Below are 16295 nucleotides of genomic sequence, written 5' to 3' on the forward strand. Positions count from 1 at the left end.
CTTTTCATGTGGTTTTATTTTACTGCTCAGTATATTCGTGGCCTAAGGTGGGTACCAGCTAAGTGTTGGTTTCATGTAGAAAGGAGAGATGTCTAAAAGTGCCTGTGCTGTTGCTCATTGATCATGGAAATGAAAATGGACCTTTGCCCTTTTTATTTAAACATACTGAATAGGCATATTTTATAGTATCTGACTGGTTATTTAAGGAATTTAATTAGGTAAGTATGTCATCTCTTCCTGTAGTGCTCTTGGAGTGTGTTAAACACAGATGTATAAAAACCTGCTTTTATTCATGAGACTTAATGTTTGTAAATTTACTGTCATGCTAATGGATTTTCTCAATTGCATATACAAGGACAACTGATGCAGATATCTAGCAGATTGTAAAAATAACTTAATTTCAAATGTCTTTCTTTTATAGGAAAAACCTCAGACAGAGGTCCATTTCCCTTGTATGGGAGAGATACAGGCTTACCAGGCTGTCAGGTAAGTACAGGGATGATTGAAAGCAAATGCAATAAGCTGAACTAAAATTTAGTTTAAGCTACCAAACGTAATAAAGAGGAATGTATTCCACAGTTTGCAGAATAAATTTTCTGTGTTCCATGTGGTCAGATTGCAGATTGCCTTGTACTTACATACACCTACTTAGAGGAGATACTTCTGCTGTGTGCAAGTAGCTCAGGTTTGGAGTAAAAGGGAAGTTGTTACAGGTCTGAACATACTGAGTTTGATTTAACAATTGGGTGTAACAATTAGTGTGCAACATTGTATCGTTTTGTCATTTTGATGATGTGATTTTTTAATTACAAAACCTTTCTTTTTGTGTCTCTAAATCTTCATTTTAGAGTGACAATTTCTTCCATGTTATTTCTAATGAGCCACACTAAGAATATTCTGATCATTGTTTAAAAGTCTGTTTTGAATGTACAGGAAGTTTGACTGTTTAAAGGTATAATTAACATTTGATTACATTGTGTCTGTTGATAAAGATTTAAATAACTAATATATTATGTTTATAGTTCTAAGAAATTAATTTGTGCTTATTTTTTCAAAGAGAAATCCTCTTTTAATTTTACTAAGCAGACTATTGGCTTTGAACTGATATTTTCTGGAAGATCTCTCTTCTAGAGGATAAAACTTAGCATAGGAGTTAGACATCTTGGTTTTTAGTCTTTTAACTCGTAGTTTAGGAAGTGGGAGTGGGCAGCACCATGTGGCAGTGCTTCCTCTATTGAGGAAGGATTGTTCCCACAGCCTTTACCAGTTCTCTGCAACACAGATGTGGCAAACAAAGACCTGTTTGTACCTCATGGGTGAGCTTTCAGGAATGTTCTCCCAAAATGCTGTAATACCTCTTTACCTTAATCATGGGCTTCACATTAGTGCCAGTCTAGACAGTAGAACATTGTATTAGTGTTATTACAATTGTTCAAATAACTCTGGATGTGCTGTACCTGAGTATAATAACTTAAACTTGACATTAGTTTTGAAGCAAATTAATTTCCACATTACTCTTTCATTAAGTTAATGTTTTGTATTGGAAAATGGGTTAATTTTGTATAAAATTCTGTTTTGCTTTGTGATAATGAGTGTAATTTCTATTGTTTGATTTCTCATTGAGGAAAATCCTTTTATATCTGTGTATTTATAATTGTTTCTATGTAATACCATTAATATAAATTTTTTACATATAGGTGTTTTAAAACCAGAAACTTATACATATTTTTTCTATTAACATGACTTTTAGTTCTCTTTATACCTTTGCACTTTTAGTTCTGTTTATCCCTTTGATAAGCTTCCTACTATTTCCTCTGTCACAATTTTTTTTCCTTGAAGTTTTTTAGTATACATTTTTAGTATATAAGGGAAATGTTTTTATAGGTAAATCTGTTGTGCTTTTATATTCAGAATAATAAAAAACTATGGTAGAGTTAACTTTCAATTCAATTTGAATTCAATTTAAATTAATGTGATGAGTTACAGTTTGTACTTTATTTTGGTCTTTTCAGGTAAATCTTCCAGTGTTTGAAATAATTTGTTAACTTGAAATGTGATGGGATTTCTCAACCTTTTTGGTGGTTTTTTTTTTATGTTTTCCATAAATGCATGGTAGTGCTTGACATACAGTTCTCATTGTAGCTACAATATTTGAAAGCTGTCATAGAGAAGGTCAAAAGTGGTCATGAGAGATCATTACAATCCAAATGTAGAATCAGCTGCATTGTCCCTGACCTGCTGATATAGTTCCTCAAGATGTCTGGAGGTGGAGGAGACTGTGTGACCACACTGGGTTTTGGTTTCCATTACTTAAACATACTTACTCTTAAGAAGTTTCCCTGATGCTTTATCTAAATATCATTGTAATTAAAGTAGCTAACTCCTGTCTTGCAGACAGTGCACACAGAGAAGAATCTGTTCTCTTTTAAGTCTGTAGAGGCTGAAAATCCACTACATGATTAAGATGATAAGGAGTCCCTAGAAAAGATAAGACATAACTGGAGTTAATTTTCACATGGGTGTGTATAGTGCCCTTGTATAGATATATTTTAGTAGTGGATATATAACAGGGTCTATCTCAGATTGAAATATTAGTAGAAAAGCTTATGCAGTACTCTGAATGTACATTCAGAACCCCAGGAAATTCCAGTGTTTTAACTAGGTCAGGTGCCTCATCTAAGGCCTGACCACTATGGCAAAAAGAAATTTCCCGGATCTTTCTGACAATACTGTGATGTTTTTGCTGTATGGTATTTACTTTTTTCCCCTAGCAAATACCCAGTCTCTGATACCTGTTTGAATCATGGTGATCTAAAATTTCCCAATACCTTTTTATGGTAATGCTGGCTGGCTTGTCATTCCTCACCCTGTGTTTTTCAGTTTGCAGGTTCCACGTACAAAAATGTATTCACTTTTTTAACACATTGCTTCTACCATCTCGAAATTTGTGAGTGCAATTCTGAATTCCAGGCTTGCACTGCATTTGGAGATCCTTATGGGTTATTTGTTTTGTGAATTTAGTAAATGTAGTCTTCATTTTTCATCCAACTCACTAATTAAGAGGTGGAATGATGCCCAAAACAGACGCCTGCAAAGTCTCAGTTAATACATTCACCCACTGCTGATCATGAACTCTTAGCTGTTTTTTAATCAGCTATGCTCTGTATTCAGCACTAGTTTTAGTTGTCCTTGATTCCTTAGTTCACCTGTGAAATGCAGAAGTTGTAAAAGCCATATTAAAACATCTCTTATGCAATCTGAGAAGGAAATGAGATTGGTTTTACATAGTTTATTCCAGCTGAATCTGAATCACTTCATTATCTTCTGACATTTGCAGTCTATTTTTTCCAGTATTCTTCAAAAAAGGAAATTTAAATTGTTGAGGAATTACAAGCCACTGCTGTTCCTCCTCTCTCAAACCAGCCAATCCCATTCTTTTTTAGCCTCTGCACTCTCTCCAAACCATGGGTTTTTCACTGACAGTGACTAAGGTTTCTGAAATGGCAAGAATGGCAAGAGCCAGTTGGTCTTCTGAGTATGTTATTGGGTACAGATTAATTGAAAATACCTGCCTTCTCCAAATACTCTTTAACTTGTCCTTCTCCTACCATAGTTCTTATATATGTCACTGGTGTAAATGGTTTTAATGACCTGGTGCGGGTGTGTGATGAGTCTTAATTTTTACTTCTTGTTAAGTTTACAGAGGGCTGGAATGAAAATTTTCAAGACCACTGTAAACTGCAATGTTTAAGAGTCTTAGTATCACTTCTCACCTTTTACTGAAAATAATCTAAGCAGTGATTGGTAGGGACTGTTGGCTACCTACAGGCTTTATATTTAGGCTGTAGGAGTTGAAGTGTGATTGATTTTCAGTGTAACTTAAGAATCTGAGCAACTTAGGTAATGAACTGTGATTCAGATATAACATTTAGTCACAAGAATGTAAATGTGGCTAATTTATGAATATTTGTCTAACAGAAGTGCAGATTTTCAGGTTTTCTTCCCGTCAGGTGTTTAAAGCAAGCCAAAAAGGAGCATCTAAGATTATATAGACTAAGTGGATGGATAAGATGACAAATCGAGGCTTATTGAGATGACTGTCAAAAACTTTTGCCTGGATAGTGAAATGACAGCTCTTAGATGAAATATAAAAACTCTGTTTTGCTGTCAGAGTGAAATGCAATGCTACATGGCTTGACACAAAGTCTCTATTTGTGTCTTTGAGTTGGAGGGAGCCTGGTGGTTTGTGATTTTTTGTGGGGGATTCCACAATTGCCGTTGGCCTTGTAATTGCAGATTTGGGAAGGGCATCTTTCCACAGATCTTAAATCAGGTAAAGATTAAACTTTCAGAAAGCTTCTTGTAATAAGAGATTTTCTTCACATTTGTGCCATCTAGTACTGAAAGCTGTTGCTTATGTAAAGGAAACAAGATTAGACTTCAGATATTGAATGCACGACTCCCATTTCCAGTGTCATCAAAAGGTACCCAGCTGTCCCTGCTCGTGGCTCTGACAGGTCTGAGCTCGAAGAAAGCCAGGAATCTGCACTATTTCCAAAGTGAAATGGAGATAAATGTGCAGTCCATGTGTAGCTGTTACACTAATTCTTCTAATTGTTTCTGTGGGTCTTCACAGAGGCGAACTTTATCCCCAGGAGCCCGTGAGGGCCCTGGATAATTGGTGGAGAGAGGGGGGGCTGCTCCTTCAGCCTCCCAGTGCCTGTTCTTGTGTGCCTGGCACAGTCTCTCCCCACTGGCATCTCTGGGCTCGAGACATTAAATTGTTGGTGACTATCCCCTTAACATTCTATTTTCATTCTAAACAATCATGCATGAAAAATAGACATTATGGATTTTCTGCCATGTGGAGATAACACATTTACCCTTCCTTCATAATAATTTCAAGTCTGCACACTATCCCATGTGTGGGAAAGGAGATAGAATCAACTACTAAATGTAAAGGATGCTGGGCAAGAACTTCAGAGGCATTCAGAACTTTTGATTTAAAGTGTAGTCTTTCTACAGAGACATATCTTTATTTATTTTTCTAACTCACTATCTCTATGTTCTGTATGATGATGGGGCAATGGAAAAGTTACAAAATCCACGTAGAAAAAACTTTGATGGTAAATCTGTAGTACACTTGAATGCTGTAGGGAGCTATGGATTGATTATATTAAATACATTTCACTTAGACTATGCACAATTATATATATACAATACTGTATAAAATATTTACTGCTCTATAGTACATGATATATAGACATATTCCATGGAATGTATAGTACTACACAGAGAGCATATGAAGAATCTATATGATAATAATGATTTTTAACTCATTTATGCTGCTATTGTTATGTAAGTTTTGTGTATATTGGTAATAACTAAGGCTCCTTCAGAATCTTGATTTTTTTTAAGATGAAAAAGAAATCCAGTAGAAAGATGGCCCATCCATATTTCCAGTAATATTGCTGCACCATTTTTCCTTCACTAGCCATCAACTCTGCTGTTGCTCTGAAGTTAATGGGAGGTGACTCATTTAGCAACATATTATTACATCACTGCAATATGATGTAATGCACATCAGGCATTATTAAATTAGCCTGAATTTTGCAGTATGACAGTAAGATTTTATGCACATTAGCACCACACTTAGTGCTCCTTATGGGAATATACTTCAAGTAAACATGCTAAGACATGATTTCAGACAGCTTTTCAGACTTTTCAGACTTTACCAATTTCTCCTTTCTTCACAATTTAATGTGGAATTTTAAAAGTTTGTATCTTGTCTGCAAATTTGGTATTAAAGAATAAAATTATAGCATGAACAACTGTATTTATTGGTTGTTACATCCTTCACAGACTAAAAAGTTTGGGGATGTTTTTGTGGAAAAAAAAATGTTTCTTAACCAACACTTTAAAAACTTTTGAAATAAACCCAAAAAATGCCTTTAGCACCAATTTCTTGGGCAATTTAACAAATGATCACTTTAGCAAAAGAAATGTTTGCAAGTGTATGTTACTTTGCCTTTGCATAGTCAGTAATTTGCCTCTTTAAAATTTAAAGAGACTTTAGAGCAGTTTGAGCAGAATTCAAATCTGCAATGGTGGGGCAAGTGTTATCTCAGAGTACACTCTCTAACAGCCATCTCACAGGCTAAGGAAGTGTAATAAGAGTACAATTCCAGAAGTTTGAGCTGTCTAGGGAGAACAGAAAACCTTGCTGGTATTGTACTTGGGCAAAAATGGCAGCTTTTTTTTGTGTTACTGGTAGGGTGCTGAGGATTAGTCAAACAAAAGTGAAAATAAGTATCTATAGTAGGATCTAGATACCAGCTTAATACATAGAGAAGAATTAGTAGAACTGAACAGCACCAACCTAAAAGTGTTTTTAATATGTTCCTAAACTATATAATTGGAAGACACTTATAGAGTGTAATGGAGAAGATTACCTGATTTTAATTTTTTAGTAAAGCATCAGGTAACAGCTGGAAGAGTAAGCATAGAGACAAAAATGTGAGTGTTAGGAGGTGAGAGTGTATAAAAATGTATGTGGGAAGCAGAAATGAGATTTGCTGACAAAAATGACCAAGTCAAGAACAGTATGAAAAATGTAATTGGAAATACAAGTTTTGTAAGAACGAAAAACTTGGAAGTGACAAGAGTGGAAGAAATGAATGATTGTGACTAGTGGGGCACAGTAGTGTTTTAGTGGTATCTGACAGCCGAGATGTTACTTAAAATGTAAGAGTCAGAGCAGAAAAAGGTATTTGTAGCACATTGTATTTTAAAATGTGGCTGTTCTTTAAATGGGTTTGAAAGCATCCAAATAAGTCTTTCTGCAGGTGCAGCCCCCAGTAGCTGCATTCTCTGCAGTTGCTCCAAGGATGTTTGCTAAAGTTTCTATTTAACAGAGTCTATTAAACAGCAACAAGAAAGCTCTTCCTCCTCACTGCAGGTGTGTGTTTGAAGATGCTTTAGATGGATCTTTCCAATGAGGCAGAAAATTGTATGAGATTCTGGACCTTTCCTCTCTGTGGGGCCTCAGAAAGATGACAAGCAGTGGCACCAGTTACTTTTCTTCCTCACATAGTTTTAGCAACAGTTTAGAGAACAGAATGTCTATTGAAATCTGAGTAACACTGAGTTACGGAAGTATAAAAAATTTTGAGGATTTTACATGTGTGGGGTTTTTAATACCAATATAACTTTAAAACTGACAAACTGACTTTATTTGGTAAATTTTCTCTTTTTAATCTTTTCTTCTCTGACACTTTTGATATCAGGTGTCTCCCCAAAGCAGATTTTTACAGCTGAGCTCTCAATCTCTAAGAAATGCAGCTGCCGAAGGAAAGGCTGACAGAATGTTAACTGAAGCAGTGACTCTGGATTCTGCCAGCTGATACCATCTTAAAAGATTGGGATGGGGAGAGGGATATATAGTTTAAGGGCAGATGGAACGCCAGAACTTCAGTTCATTTTGCTTCATTTTACTTCTCGAGTGGAATCAAGCAATATTAACTTCCTCTTGATCATGATTTATTAGAAATGAATTACTTATTGTGCTATTGGGAAAATATCTCCTGTCTCTCAGCAGATAAGGAGCCTGCAGAACCTTTTTAGAAAGTAAAAATGTGCTGGGCACAGGCTAGGTTTCTTTTTTTTCGGTATCAAGCTGGAGGTGACCACCTGAAGTTAATCAGGGAAGACATTCCCCCCGGACTGCAGCGGGTAGCAGGTGTTAGGAATTCGTTCTAGTTGGAGGAGGGATGCTATTTATAAAGGGGGAACAGTTCTGCAAGGAATCATTTTGAATGTCTTACCAGACAAACTGTTTCTTGTCTTTGCCCTTCTTTCTCACGCTGTTTAGGTTTGGCAAATTTTCTCGCCACCTTTATTTTTTGATTGTGTTTAGTTGTGTTTAAGGTTATGAATATCCTGTAAATCAGAATACGGTATCTTGCACACTGCTGCCTGAGGAAGTAAAAAGCATGTTACACCATGGAGTGCAGATATAATTTCTGTGGTGAATTACTGTTTGTGTCCAGCTAATCTGGCTGCCTCAGAGCTGGGTGCTTCTCAGTTACAAATTTATGATATTAGTGGAGGATGGGGAAAATATTAGCTCAGTTCTGTCCCCCCAGCCATGCCTGTCTGTCTGAATGAGCTGGATTGCCCTTTGGATTTTCTTTAAGTGTTTATTCCTTTTGTCTGTAACTACTCTAGTATGCTAAGCCCCATTTACCTTCCTCTCTTACTTCATAGGAGATGAAGTCCCTTCCTAAACTTCACATCTGCACAGATAACTGCTCTCAAAAAGGATACAGGCCAAGAGTAGAATTGGGAAGGAGGAGATGAGTGGTGTAGGCAACCTGCTACTTTGCTTCCTGGGATGGGCTGGGAGAGACTCCAGGCAGACAGTCAGGGATGGAAAGAACCACAATTTTGATTCCTCTTTTGTGGAGCTAAACCATCCAACTTGCTTTAATTTCAGTTGTGTTGTGGAGTGTTTTTCAAGATGCTAGTGCTCCTGGTGGCACAGGTTTCTGAAGAGCAGGGAGAGAAGGACAACATTTATTAGAGGAATTCGATTGTAGCCTAAGATACTTCCTGGGTGTGTCTATCCATTTCTTAGCCCCCTGGTATTGAACTGAGCTCTCACTTGATCATATGTGAAAACATATGGGCCCTCCATGTTAAGTCCTAACAATTATCTGGTTGCTATATTAATGAACCCTCATCATGTTACAGATTTTCTGACTTGCTGCTTAAGAGCAAGAGAGATTTTTCTCTTGGTTGTGTGGGAGAGATGTACAGCTCCCAGTACTGGATACATGAAACATTCTACCAATGGTCTGAAATATTTTTGAATCATTTTGCTGAAGATGCAGAGGGAGAAACAGATGCAAGGATAGTTTGAGTTTTATGGTATCCTTTGTAGTCTGACTTCTGTAAATAAGATTTAGTGTGAAGTCCTTTATTATAATGTTGACTCCTCACGCTTATATCTTGAAATCATAGAGAAAAGCTGCGAGGCTGGTACCAAAAAAATTAAAAAGTAGATGAATAAGCCCTCAGCAGCTTCTCTTCTACATTTTGGAGTTCTCTGGAAACCTGCTTTTGTATCATCACAGTAAGGAAGCTGTTCAAATTACTGTTTTCATAATGTAGCGAGAAGATTCAAAGGCAAAGGGAGGGGTGGCTGACCTGTAATCACAATGCTTAGTAATGCCTTCCTCCAATTCAGGCAGCAAGGCGAAAATACCTTGCCCGGGGGGATGAACAGAGACAAGCTGAGCCAGCATAACCTCCGGGATTGGACACCAACAGCAGCAGGGGGCTGCTTTAGAAGCGTAAAACAGAATTTGTAGTCCTGCCAATAGGCACTGTCAGTGCAGGGAAGCCAGTATTGCAGAAGAGAAGGAAGGGACTCTTCAAAATATGTGTGTTAATCAGGTGCTTTAAAGCCCTTTAGATGTAGAAAGAATAGAAGATGTTTCCTTCCCTTCGCATTGAATCTTTACTCTTCTGACTGCTTAAAAAACCCTGTATATGTAATTCTGAATAAACTTCTTTCTTCTCTCTCCTCTGCCCCTGTGCTCAGTCCCAGTATATTTACATATAAACAGAATTTGCCATAGTAGCAGATTCTGCTTAGTATACACATGAATAAGCAGCTCATGGTGATCTGGAAAAGCTTTGGTGTAAGAAGAGAATATATTGATAACTTGATATTCATCAGCGTTAACAATAATCGGAAAGACGGTAAAACTAAATGTTATTTTGTTTGTGATGTTGCATCACTTCAGTATTTAGTACCCTAGGTAGCTGGTTTTTAATCCAGTGAGCTAGATTAGCCTGATTACACTGGCAGGATGCAGTTGATGGATGACTGTCATTATCTTCTCAAACCTGCATGATACTTTAGGTATAGGAGATGATAATTAAATTTTCGAGAGACTACATTGAGATTATAAGATCTAAGTATTTTTTTTTAAATGAGGAATATGTTTGCAATTATCAACATGTTGTTAGATGATCCTCTCCTGAGATGTTTTATTAGCAGCCCCTCATTTCCTTTAAATTGATCAAGAAAAAAAGCTCAAGTTATCATATAATACTTTAGATGTTGTTTTGGTTTTTCTGATTCTGATATTTTCCTCCTCCAGAAACAGTCCAAAAATGTATTTGATCAAATCTATTGGTAATGGCTTGAAGATGTACAGGTTAGCACAATATATTTAATGAAACCTTTTTTGAGACAAAACACTAGAGAGGATCATAATTAATGCCTCATTTTCTGCCAGTTGCTATTGATTACTCATTCAGAGTCCCTTTGTTCTCAAAATGGTAACACTGTATTTCACATTACTATTTGATGATATTCTCAGGATGAGATTCTTTAACAACATGCTGATAATTGCAAACATATCTCTAAAATTTAAATTTAAAATGAATTTACATCATATGTCAGTGTTTTTCCAAATCCAACTCCTATTTTGTAGTGCATATTCATTACAGTTTTCCAAAGATTGGAGACTTGAGTAAAGTGAAACGCAACACTTTATATCTTAGTTATATTTTTGGCTTAAGCTGCATGACGTGGAACTCGAGTGAATGGTATTTTTGCAGCCCAAACCTCTGTGCTGTACGAGGATCTCACAGAGCAATTACTTGTGAATGTTTTAATTTTGTGCTAGATTTTCCTTTGGAAACACAGTAGCAAAATATACAACTTAGCTGTGCGATTTTGCAAGTTTAGCAGAGTTTGACTTTTCCATTTCGTTACATTCTTTCAAATTGGCTTATGCAAATTTTCCTATAAGGCAATTAGAGACACATTACATACGTGCTCTAAGTCATCCAAACAGCTCACTGAGTGAAAGGACATGTACATGAAACTTGTGCTCTACCCAGGGCACCATTTCAAGTTTACAGTAAGGCCAGGAATGCACTTGCCATCTGCTCTGTGTGGTTCTGAGCAACACAGAAATGCCCAGTGAGTTTGTCCGTGGCTGTGGTGGGATAATGGAGGGATCTGATTGAGATGGGTGGTGTTGCATTGCATTATTTTGTAAAAGTAAAGTATCCAAGCTCCCAATTTTTAACTAAACACTCGGGGTTTTTTTAACCTCTAGGCAGTTTTTCTGCTTTAAACAGGGACAGCTTGACTACTAGGACTCACTCAAAGCATAAACTTTATGAAAAGGAAGGTAATGAAAAAAACAGGAAAAATAAAATCTAGCTGAATCTGTTTGACTACTGGGGAGGATTTCAAGATCTAAGTTTGCAGTTGGTAGGTTGCAGCTCTCATTTCACTGCCAAAGCAGCCTGCCTTATTATGCCAGCATAATGGGCCTGTCATAATCAGTTGCATATAATGGGCTAATGCTTTTATTCTCAACCATATTATTCTTTTGATAGAAAATAATGAATAATGTAAAGGCACACAGTTGTATTTGGATGAAACTATTGCATAGTTTGGCTATGGCTGCACTAGGAAAATCTGAGTTCTTAAAGCGTTTGCCAATGTTTGTATTTAAAAAAAGCATGTGAACAAGATTTAGACCAAGAAGCACAAGGCCGACTGATGTAGCAAATACATTTTTGAAAAGGTAAAGCTTTATATGTGTAGTGTATGGAGTGTGTTTGTTAAAACTTTGTGTATTTTGCAGGACAGCTTGGCTTTCCTCCCTACATGTACCCTAAAGGCTAGAGAGCTGCAAGGAATATTACCTAAGGACATCTGTAGGCCTTGTCCACATTTTTTTTTTTAAATCAAAGTAAGAAAATTAAGGAAATGTTTACCAACATATTAGAGTTCTGCTGGCTGATGTCCTAGAAGTTCATTGAAGGCAGAGCAGTGTTTTGGCATCAAATTGTATCTAAAGATTCATAGACTTGGCCCGGGGAAAAGAAAACTTCCAAATTAGTCAAACTCTCTTTTACTTTTATTCTTAAATTCTTTGAAAGAATCACTTTAAAAACCATTTTAAAATAAGTTGACTGAGGAGCTTTTTTTATCTCAGGCATATAATTTTGGTATAAGCATGAGGTTGACTGGCTTGTTAGTTTGAATGGAAGCTGACTCTGCCTGCACCAAAGTGCAGCTGCCATGCAAAGTTACTTGTTTTCTGCGACAAAGGTGCATAAATACACCCCTCACACGAGATATGATTCTTTTTTACCCACCTCACCCTGGCAATGCTTGAATAGATTACTCCTCTACTCTTTAGGAAAGTGATCCCTTTAAAGCATTTGCTGGGACAGTGGCCCCTGTGAAAGCCTTTCCTATTTGGATCAGGCCATGCCATTTTCCCTGAGGGTGTCAAAACTGTTCCTTGGTTTCCCTGAAAGGAATAAATCTGAAAAGTAAAGCAGTCATGTTTACCTCTTTTACTCTGTTCTCTTTGGAATCAGGCTTGCTGCATTCTTAGTTGACTGTAATAAAAGCCTTTTTTTTCTTTTATTAATTTTTTTTAAAGTTGGTTGTCGAACACTCATTCCTTAGGGAAAATATTGCTTTAAATAACTTCTCGAAACCAGCAATATGCATTATAAAATCCAAAGAGGCAAATTTTGAAGGCTGATGCCTGTTTATTTACAACAGTAATACAGACAAGGACTCGACAGCGTTCAGGAGAATAACCAGTCATTGATTATTCTTTAGTAATTGGATCCGTGCTTGGCAGATGAGGTTCAGAGTGAGCGTGAAGGTTCTCTGTGGAGAACGCTGCTAACTACATATGTAAGTGATCTGCCTTGTGCAGGGACCTCGGGCACTTAGGCAGGAGAAGCCTGATGCTGATAATACAAAGCTTTTTTGCTATCCTCAGTGGTATTTTTGTATTCCTTTCTTTATCAGGTGCCCTTAGGAAAGGATCAGTCCTAATCAATATTGCTTCTGAATTGGTTCAAACGGGCAGAAAAATCAATGAGCTGAACTAATGACATCTATTTTTGTATTGTTTTGGAAGACTGAGGAACAATTATAAAATTTTAAACAGATGCTTCATTTGGTTGTATAAATGGTAGAAGAGCATTGTAGTTTTGTGTTGTTTGGGTTTTTTTAATATTTTTTTTTTTAATAAAACATTCTTACCCAAACACAGTATAGATCAGAAAACTTCTTTAGAGTCTGTTGCACATCTTGAGATTTACTGGGTATGTATTATATTACTTATACATCAGGCTTATGGTGTTGTAGTAGCCAGCCTGCTTTGAAATCCAGGGCCCAGTGAAAAATGTCATGAACTGGAATGCTTAGGACAAGGACAAGAGTGGCAAATATTGTGGAGTAAAGGTTGGAGTTCAAGTCTAGAAAAGATATAGATCCTTGCCTTTTGGAATGACCTTGTGGAAATGAATTTAAAAGTTTCTGCTGATGGGTTTGTTGGATTTTTGGTTGATTGGTTCTTTTTTTTTTCTGTAATCTCTATCCCTCTCTCCTAATGAGTAGGGGAACAGAGGAACTAAGAACCCTCACATCCCTTTTTTCAGAGGCATCTGTATGGATCCCATTGTGCTTCCAGAATCCCTGCCAAGGATCAGGAGGAGGTGCTGGGGGTAGCAGGGAGGGTTATCTTTAATGTGAATGGGACATAGCTCCTGATGGTGTTTGCCAGCAGCTCTGAGCGAGCGGGGCAGGACCATCCCACTCCAGAGGTCTGTGCCAGCCCCAGCAGTGCTGGGACCTGTGACTGGGACCTGGCATCAGCTACCTGAAGTGACAGCTACCACAATACTGCCTCCCTGACCCACAGGCTGTGTAAGGAAACTTTCCTTCAGTCCTGGTGTTCTTGGTCAAGAATGTCAGGTCTTGAGCTGAGTGCAGAACTGGTGTCACTTCTTTTGGACAGTGTTGGTTTGGAGGAGCTGCTCTTCACAAAACATTGCCCGGGTTTCCTGCACAGTGTTCACCACTAGGACTGTAATAAATGTTTAGAATAATATCTTTGCTAAATTCAGATTATACTGGGTAAGACAAATATTCTGATGTTCATGATGTTTTCTGCAAAACAATAAAATCTTAACTATTTGACAAAGGCAAAATTAGCAAATCTTGAAACAGACTGCAAGCAGACTTCCCCTTCCATGCATTGCTGGATACTTTTGTCACTCCTTATCAGAGTATCTCATTTCAGAATGAGTTTTACATTAACAATTCTGATTCAAAGGCTGTTTTATTGTAAGAATAACAGTGAAAAAATTGAGCTGAGAAAAAGCTATTTATTTGCTGTAACATTTTTAATAATTAACTTTGATCTTCAAACTTTTGTATGGAATAGTTAACACTTTTGGGCTCTCCTTTACTTTGTAGTGGGGTGACTCTTTCACATCCCACTCTATTCAATTAGAATATAAGATTTCTCATGCTCAAATTAGTCATCAAACAAGTAAAAGACATTTCAGTAGTGATATGATGCAAAACCATTTATCTGGAAAAATGCTTATTTTATATATGTATTTTGTAACTCTGTATGAACTCTGGATTTTTCTGTTAATCCCACTGCATTGCAAGGTAGAAGAGTTTTAGTACCTTACTGAAAGCTGAGTTAGTCTCACCTCTCACAAGTCGTCACACCAAAAGAGCCAGCTTGAAGGACAGAATGTAATCCAAAAAGTACATTTATTTATGAATTAGGGAATTAAGCCTCAGAAGGAAAGGAGAGGAGAACCAGGAGCAATGGCCTGTTCCAGTGGGCTGCTCTAGCCCTGGAAGGCAAAGAGCACTGGAGCAGTTCCTGCCATAATCCAGCCCAAAGTGGATCTGTGTGACAGCCTTGGGAACCTGAGGGCTCGTTGCTGGGAGTGGGGAGGAGGAATGTTGGCTTGGGAGCAACTAGGAGAAACTTCAACTAGGGTGGCTTTTGGTTAATAAAATAAAAGTTACTCCAGTCAAGAGTTTGTCTCTTAGCATCCCCTGACAATGAAATGTCAGTGCAGATGAGTTAGAAGAACATCCCTGTTGTCCTGCCATCCCACAGCCCTGCTTGGCCCCTTTGTGGTGGGAACACTGCACTATGGAATGATCATGTATGAAGAAATCAAATCTCTTGCCCTCTGAAGGCTGCTGGATCCATGGTGATCCAACACTGTCCAATTTGGCAAACATTAAAGGTGTGTGCAATGCTGAGTGGGTGCAGCTCCATGAGAAAGCTGGATTCAACTGCCAGGGGTGAAATGCAGTGAACACATTTTTGCCACCTGGTACAAATGTTTTTTATACAAACAGTTCTGTGGGTTTCGCTCCAAGTCAGGATTTTCGGACTAAAACAATGCTCAGCATAGCATCAACTGTGGAAAAACTGTGTTCTCCTAAATCACCAGCATTTGCTTCAGTTTCACGGAGGAAATCCAAATAATGTGAGGTTAAGCAAAATATAGTGCCTTTTTAAGTGTTTAGAATGTTTTTGTATTTATTGCATGAAAAGGGAACAAAAGAGGTAGGGTTCAATTACGTTGTTAGTTTCAAGTTTTTAAAATATCATAATTTTTCATGTTCTGTTTGTTAATCTACTCTTTTATCTCTTTTGTCTGCATTTGGTATTTTTTGGTCTGTTCTATTCCATGTTTTTATGAATGTAATATAAGTCTGGATTTCTAAGTATGTGCTAAAACCTAATGTCACACTATAAACTCTTCGCAGTTTTTATCAATTATGTTTATATTGTGTAATAGAAGAGGTGTTACATTGCAAACTAAACAAAGTATTACGATTTTTGTTTAAAATTTAAATATGAATTGATTCTTTCAGATGTTTTCAACTGAAATGGTTATGGCTTTTTGGAGGCTCACAGCCAAACTTGCTCTTTCTTTCTGAATTACACTCTGAACACTCATTTAAAGAAGTCAACTTTTTTTTGAAGTTTAAAACCTTCACTGAAAGCCCAGTAAATTCCTATAAATGCCAAGAGCAGTATGTGTGGTTAATAGTTTGTTAGCCTGGTATGTCAACAGCTGAGTTGTTATAAAGCTTAATTCTACTTTTCTCTCTATATTTTTGTAGTCTAGTCTGCTTCGGTCCGACATGGGGCTTGGAAGTCCAGGTCAGCTGTCGTCCTCTGGAAAACCTGGAACACCCTACTACCCGTTTTCTGGCACAAATCAGCGCAGAAGACCACTTCATGACTCCTCAGCTCTTGGTAGGTAATATAGACAGGCTTTAAACTTTTGTTCATGGTGCTTTTCTGCAGACTTCATTATTTTCTTTGACAGTTGATTTCATGTACTGCAGATTGCTCTGGGTGGAGCAATTGAAATTACACCAAACTGCTCTATAAGAGAAAAACTGG

The 16295-nt window shown here is 37.3% G+C and overlaps 1 protein-coding gene across 12 annotated transcripts in view; it reads left to right on the forward strand.

Moving 5' to 3' along the window:
* The window catches only part of TCF12 (transcription factor 12), a 163432-nt gene that overhangs the window by 91817 nt on the left and 55320 nt on the right, over window positions 1-16295 (forward strand). For all 12 annotated transcript variants that reach the window (XM_032700728.1, XM_032700731.1, XM_032700721.1 and 9 more), the window contains 2 exons: window positions 422-486; window positions 16010-16145. In XM_032700728.1, coding sequence (XP_032556619.1) covers window positions 422-486; window positions 16010-16145 — 201 coding nt within the window. The remainder of the gene's footprint in view (window positions 1-421; window positions 487-16009; window positions 16146-16295) is intronic.

This window comes from Chiroxiphia lanceolata, chromosome 12 (assembly GCF_009829145.1).
Source record: "Chiroxiphia lanceolata isolate bChiLan1 chromosome 12, bChiLan1.pri, whole genome shotgun sequence".
Taxonomy (NCBI): Eukaryota; Metazoa; Chordata; class Aves; order Passeriformes; family Pipridae; genus Chiroxiphia; species Chiroxiphia lanceolata.